General features: G+C 42.3%; 1 protein-coding gene and 2 long non-coding RNA genes across 6 annotated transcripts in view; 1 reads left to right on the forward strand and 2 right to left on the reverse strand.

The window, feature by feature from the left end:
• LOC143668405 (uncharacterized) overlaps positions 1 to 1,765 on the reverse strand; it is a 141,126-nt gene extending 139,361 nt beyond the window's left edge. The window contains exon 1 of the long non-coding RNA XR_013168431.1: positions 1,490 to 1,765. This is a non-coding gene — a long non-coding RNA (uncharacterized LOC143668405). The remainder of the gene's footprint in view (positions 1 to 1,489) is intronic.
• On the reverse strand, positions 653 to 1,479 carry LOC143668404 (uncharacterized). The gene is made up of 2 exons (XR_013168430.1): positions 1,236 to 1,479; positions 653 to 822 (listed from the first exon to the last, which is right to left on the reverse strand). It is a non-coding gene; the product is annotated as an uncharacterized LOC143668404 (long non-coding RNA).
• ANKRD17 (ankyrin repeat domain 17) overlaps positions 1,529 to 7,111 on the forward strand; it is a 164,688-nt gene continuing 159,105 nt past the window's right edge. For all 4 annotated transcript variants that reach the window (XM_077143195.1, XM_077143194.1, XM_077143193.1 and 1 more), the window contains exon 1: positions 1,529 to 2,384. In XM_077143195.1, coding sequence (XP_076999310.1) covers positions 1,992 to 2,384 — 393 coding nt within the window. In that variant the 5' untranslated portion in view covers positions 1,529 to 1,991. The remainder of the gene's footprint in view (positions 2,385 to 7,111) is intronic.

Raw genomic sequence — 7,111 nt, forward strand, 5'->3', positions numbered from 1 at the left:
TGCAGAAGATTCCAGCCCATTCACTTCCCCTCCTTGTCCCCCTACCCTCCCCCCCCCCAAAAAGAGTTAGTTTTGCATAAGGAGGAGTTTTTCATTCCTCTACTGGAGAAAATGAAAGTTACACAAGTATTTCAGTTTCTACCTCTGGAAATTTGAGGAGTTTGTGCATAATAACCTCAATCTTCTTGGTGAATTTGAAAGTAAAATCAAATGATAACACGGGGTTGCGGCTAAAAGGCTGTAAAAAAGTATTGTGGTGGAAGGAGAGAAAGAGGTGCCAAGGTTATACAAAGCAAGAGCTTATAGCACATAAATCTGTAGTGGTAAAACACATAAAGTGTCTACACTGGAACTCTGCAAGAGAAGCAGACAAGCACTTTGTGTATTTACTAGCATTTATACTGCAAAGCCCCTGAAAGAAGAGACCCTTGATTTCACTAACTGCTCACAGTGCTCGACACATAGTAGGTGCACTAAAGAACTACTGTTTGAATTAATTGATTCAATCCTTGCCAATTCTACCATGGTACTCTATAGAGTACTGGCAACTGCCCACATTTCATGTGGCATGCCAATGCTAAAAGAAAAAAAAAACGCTTTAAAATTTCAGTCACGCTCAGCTACACTTAGTAGTTTTAAAATGGCAACTATATCAACTGAGACATGCTTTTATTTTTATTTCTCAGCCAGTACAACTGCTTTTGATGTTTGCTTTATTTCCTTATGCCATCGTGCGCCTTCTAGATCAGAACTGGATATGGCAGGATATGAGTTCAATAACCCACATTATCACTTCAGAAGTCCTGGAAGTCTTTCAAACACCTAAAAGTAAATTCACAATCCTCGTCACAATTTTCCTCCCAAGAGATGCATAGAGACGAGGACTATTAGTTAATGACGTCCACTTCAGACACAAGTAGAAACGGTGAGGGGTGGAAAATCTAATCAGGGTCATTTAGAGAATCGTATACTATGTCTGGCACAGGTCCCACTTCCTCCTCTCTTTTCTTTACCCTCTGGAAACTTTAGATGCTGTAGCACTCGCAGACATCACCTACTCCAAGTCCTTCATATTACACAAGAAGAAACTCAGGTTCAGGAAGTGTATGATCCAAGACTTAAACTTAGGCAAAGAAAACTCTTCCCTTACATGACGCCATTTCTCGGAATCCAAAGCCCTAACTCACGATTCGGCGATCAAAAACATGGCCAGGAACAAAACGAGAACTACGTACAGCAGTCCAGAAAGAGGCCCCACCTCCCGGATCTGGCCGACCCCGTCTCGGGCTAACAGTGTCTGGACCGCGCTTCCGCACGGGCTTCCCACACGGGCAGGGGGCCAGGTGCTCCATCCTCCCAGCCCGTCGCACGCACGACCGCGCTACCCGTACCCCGGGACTCCGCCTGCCGGGGTCCGGACCCTCGAAAGCTCACTCTCGCCTTTCGGGCACCCGCGCGCCAGCGCTCAGGCGATGCCTGATGGCGTCACCTGCACTTCCGCCTGCGGCTGCGTTCTAGTCACCAGTGAGGCAGGAAGAAGGGAGGGCTGAAGGGTTCTGTGCTGGGGGAAGTAGCGAGGAAAGAGCAGAAATCCAGGCGCTCGTGGGCGCTACGGCTGTAACCGCAGGCCCTCTCTGTCTCCGCCGTGGCCGTCATCGGAAGCCGCCCTGGACACGCTTCCCTCACCCCTTTCCGTCTCCCTCCTCCTGGTCTCCCCAGACCTATCTCTCTTTACTCCTCACACCCCCCTCCCGCCTCGCTCCCTCACGCTCCCTCCTTTTCCCTCCCTCCCATCGTCAGGCTCCCCGCCCTTAGTATCGCGAGACGAAGTGAGAGCTGGCGGAGCGGCGGCGGCGGCAGCAGTAGAGGTGACCGAGGAGGTGGCGGCTGAGGCGGCACCGAGCGCTGTGTCGGCCCCGGTGCGGCCGAAGTCGCAGTAGAACGTAGCCCTCACGCCCCTCCCCGTCCGCGCCCTCCCTTTCCCCCTGGGGATGGAGAAGGCAACGGTTCCGGCGGCCGCGGCGACAACTGAGGGAGAAGGGAGCCCCCCGGTGGTGGCGGCTGTGGCGGCCCCCCCCGCGGCGGCGGCGGAGGTCGGCGGCAGCGTTGGCGGTGGTGGCGGCGGCGGGGCTCGCCCGGCCTCTTCTCCTCGTGGGATGGTGCGAGTCTGCGATCTGCTCCTGAAGAAGAAGCCGCCGCAGCAGCAACAGCACAAGGCCAAGCGTAACCGGACTTGCCGACCCCCCAGCAGCAGCGAAAGCAGCAGCGACAGCGACAACAGCGGCGGCGGCGGCGGCGGCGGAGGCGGCGGCGGCGGCGGCACCAGCAGCAACAACAGTGAGGAAGAAGAGGAGGACGACGACGAGGAAGAGGAGGTTTCCGAGGCAAGGGCCTGATTTCAAAGGAAGGAGGGTGGAAGGGACTGTTGAGTGTAGGGCCGAAGGTAGGAGGAGATTTGCGGCGGGACCCGTTCCTCTAGATTGATCCGTTTTAGGGCTCAGAATTTCCACTGCCCCTCTCTTCCCCCGGCCTAAATCGTGAGGCGTGGGCGTGTGCGTGTGCGTGTGCGTGTGTGTGCTGGGCACTGACACGTGGGGGTGGGCGGGCGCAGAGTTGGGGAGCAGCAGGTTGCCCTGGGACGGCTCGCAGGTTAAGGATGGAGAGAATGGGTTCGATTCCCTGTGTGCAGCACCGGGGACGGTCTGCCTCTGGCCAGTAGGGCCACCATATTCCAGGGCTGGGGGCGGGACCAAAGCTGGAAGGCTGAAATAATAAATAGGTAGATGAGTCTCTTGGGGAACGACCTGGAGGTTGATACATTTCTCCCGTTTGGTGGGAGTAAGGTTGTGATGGACTCGGAGCTGAGGATTAGTGTATGTGGGAGACACGTGAGAAGCTGTACTTTTCCGTAGTGTGCTGCTGCAGGTATTTTTCGTAGCTGTTGTGGCTGCTGAAGAAACCTTCACTTCCTCGATCTCAAGGATTTTTGGATGAACTGATCTTATGTCCATATCCATTCATAAGTAACTCACTAGATGAAAAATGTATTTGATCCTTACACGTATCGACACATACAGCGTCTGTTTCCTTATGGAGAAGCAGTTAAGATAGGATAGGGCCTGTTGTTTTCTAGATTATATGGGTAGCTAGAGAGTTTGCTTTGGAGCAGGCTTGGTTGTGCTGAGCTGGAAAGGAAGGCCTCTTGGTTTGTCCTAGTGATCTGGTTTCATAATTGTTTATGATTTTTCCTGGGTCTACAGACAGGCGGCGTTGGAGTACCTTTTTCTTCAAAGAAGGCCATATAATCCAAGTGCTCAGTAAAACGTACCATCCTGACAGCAAACTAAGAATTAGTCTTACTAGTCACCAGTTCACTTGTAGCGCCCTTGTCCATTCCCTGAAATGGAAGCTAGAAAATCTTGATCTGGAGAAAGGAGTTGTAACTGAAGGCAACAGAAAGAAAATACTTGGCTGATTATAAACTTTAGTTACAAGAGGGGAGAACAACTGAATTATCTAGAAGTACCACTTTCCATTTATTCCCTTCCACAGAGATCTTTTCTTGGTCCAAGTCTGTTTTTCTGAAAATTACATTTATTTGATCCTGACTTTTGTTCATAAGCTGATAGATTTTTTATCTAGAAACACCTTTTACAGAGTTTGAGATTTGGCTGTTAGTTGAAGACTGGATTCTCTTTTACCTCAGGTTTGGAAGAAAATTATTACATCTCTAGCCACATAATAGATGTATTATGGAGATGTACTCTATTATGTAGATAGAGATGTAATAATTGGTATGTATATTACAAGGATGGACTTTCCCTGCATATAACCTATTGAAGTAAGATTTGTATTGATAGATTCTTATTGATCTAATCTGAGGTTCCAGGATAATGTCCTGCTGAGGCTGCATTCAGAATAATGAAGAGAAAGATATGAAACCTCATCCAATAAAATTTACTTTGATAATTATAATCATTCAATTATGTGATTCTTCTTAGAGCTGAGAAGCATTTTAGTTTATAATCTAGTCCAACCCCCTTTTTTAGAAGTGAGGATATCCAGGTGTAGAGGAAACTGAAGGGTGATAAAAGAAGTAGAAATCAAAGCTTTCTAATAACTCAGACAAGTATCCTTTTTTTATAGATAATATATTTCCTTGTATCCTCCACACCCCTTCAGTAAAAAGGCAGTGAATTGCAGGGTAACACATTCATGCAGCAGTAAGCAAAATACCAATTTTTAAAAAAAAAGATTTAAAATTCTCCAACAAAAGCCAAAGCTTGGAATAAGGTCATGAGAGTTGAGTACACTAGCTACTGGAATATTCTGTGTGCTTTAGATACCTAGCTAGTTTTGTTAATTGCGATTTGGCCTAATAAATTTAGATTTTTCTTAGATCATATATGATGGACTTAAATTTGTAGGAGTGTTAATTTTATGGGTCAGATTTCTTTTCTATGTCTTGATTTTGACAACTATGACAGTGCTTATTTTTATTGTGCTTTATACTGTCTTCTGCACAGTATCATAAACAGTGGGTTTGTCATTTGTTATGAAGATGAGTTAGGAGAAGTGAGTGTAAGAAAGTACAACCATTAAAAAAAATCATATAGGTACATAATGAGAGATGAGCACACAAAAAGGAATACAGTTTTGTCTCAGCATCTGTTTCCTTCTTTGGACCAAGATAAATAAATAAATTTCATGATCACTGTACATTATAAGCTAAATGGATGAGTTATACAGTGTTTTTCTTTTGATTTATCATTTTACTGACATCTCAGTAGTTTAACTTTCTAGAGCTAGGAAATCTTGTGGCAAATATGCATCGTTTGTAAGTCTTTTTTCTAAGTTTTCGTTACAGGCTACACAATAGAAAACTGTGGATAACATGATCCTTGAAATGATCCTTTCAATAAAAGTCATCAAAAGGTTGAAAAGAAATTTGAAAAAGTGAAGGGTCATATATTTGCTATGAAGAAATGCTCGCTCGGTGTTTTCTGTGTTTGCTGAGAGAAGTGTGAAGGAAAGGAGATTTAATTTAAACAAAAGCTTTATTTTAAATGATGAAGAACAAGAGTATAATTTTTATAAACATTAGAGTAGGTATTGAGAATTGTATTTTTCTTAATGATATTTTGAAATGTATCTAAAATTGGAAATGTGTAATTTTCTTAACTTTCAGTGGGTGATTGACCAGTATTGGAAATAGACAATTGTATTTCTTAACATAAAAACAGTTGGGTACTTTTTTCAAATTTGGTGGACCAGATTAATTAAATCTCTTACTCAATAGTTGCCAGAAAAGATGTTAAAATTGGAAGAGTTAATATTCCATTTGAGAAATGAAATTTTTAAATATTATTGAATGGCATTAGTGTTTCCTGGAGCAGACTTCAAAGGAAAAAAACTTGCTATTAAAAGGATCCTTTAAGATCCATAAAATGTAAATGCAGTAGGAATTGATCAGAACTCTTACTTTTGTAGGTAACCTGAGGCTTTAAATTTAAGAGACGCCCTCCTGGAGAAATTTTAGGCAAGGAAAGCCAGTAAATTAGTTCTGACTTACTCATTCAGTGTTGAAAGGATGTGCAAAGCCAGGGATAATCTTTTTGCAGACATACAAGAATTAGAGTTGAGAATGAGTTCAAGTCAGGGAGAAAGAAAAATTATTTCAGAATTAGGCTGTTATTCCTCAAGTTCATTTCTGTTTATTTTTTTTTTAATGGAAAAACGTCTTCTAAGTTCCTCTTATAATTGTTAGAATCTCAAGTTGTCCCAGGGAAATTTGCTTGTTCCCTAATTTTATCTCTTAATTGATGAAGCCTTGTTTGTTAAACTGGATATTAAGATATTTGAAGCAATAATTCTGTCCTAACTATAATGATCCTTGTTTCCTATCCTGCTTAAGTATAGTACGTTATAGAAAAAAAAAATTAAGTGACTAACTAGTACTTAGGGAGAATCGCAGAATTCATTTAGGAAATGAAGAGAAGAAATAGACTTTCTTTCTCCTTTCTTGAATACAGGGCCAAATACCTGAAGTTTGGATTTCAACATTTTTTAATATCTTAATTCCTTCCCTTAGTGATGATGATCTTGCCTGGGCTTTATGCAAAAAGCAAGTTAAACTAATGACACTGATGGTTAAATGCCTGATAACTGATTTAAGCCTCCTAGATATATTTACATTTAAAAAGTATATAATGAAAACTAGTACTTGATATTCCCTGTCTACAGTGTGTCAAGTATAAGGTCATGCAGTCAGACTTGAGTTCAAATCCTTGATCTATCACTTTCTTAGCTTTGTGTCCTTGGGCAAGTTAACCTCTCTCCACCTCAGTTTCCCTATATTTAAATGATAATATAGTAGAACCTATCTTATAGCATTGTTATGAAAATTAATAAGGTAATACAGTTTCTGTGTATTTGTATTCTCACCATAACTCTGTTTAGTAAGTACTGCTATATTTGTTTCATTATTCAATGAATGTTTGCATTCCTGCTAAGTGTGCTGGGGCATTGTGCTGTACTGGGGTTACTATGGTGAGCATAGATGTTTTAAGATGCATTAATTTTTTTTATTTTTTTTTGTACCCTTCCGACATGGCAGGCGAGAATTCTGCCTGCTGAGCCACCTTGGCCTGCCAAGACACATTGATTTTAAAATGCACAGTGATTAAATATAGATTTGGTGAGGTGTGAGAGTGAGGTTAAATGGTTAAATGTATATCATGAGTAAGGTGGGTCTTAGTTTTGGAAGTATACAATTATTGGGTGGAGACCTTCATTTTACAGTAAAGATACTGACTTAGAAGGGTGTTGGGTAACTTCTTCAGGGTCACATAGCTAATTAGTGGGAGAGCAGGGACTTCAGCTGCATCTTTTGATTCTCAGCCTTGTCATTCAAGGATTTATTCACTCATTCATTCACATGCTTAAGACAGGATGAGCCTAAGCTTTTTTTTTCCTTTTCTTGTTCTGAAAAAAAACTCCTAAAAAATAATTAAATACAGGAAAGTACAGATATATATCATATATTATTATATATCAGTATTATAAATAGAATGATATTATTCTGTCTATGTATTATATATTATACATTTGT

Source organism: Tamandua tetradactyla, chromosome 24 (genome assembly GCF_023851605.1).
Source record: "Tamandua tetradactyla isolate mTamTet1 chromosome 24, mTamTet1.pri, whole genome shotgun sequence".
Lineage (NCBI taxonomy): Eukaryota > Metazoa > Chordata > Mammalia > Pilosa > Myrmecophagidae > Tamandua > Tamandua tetradactyla.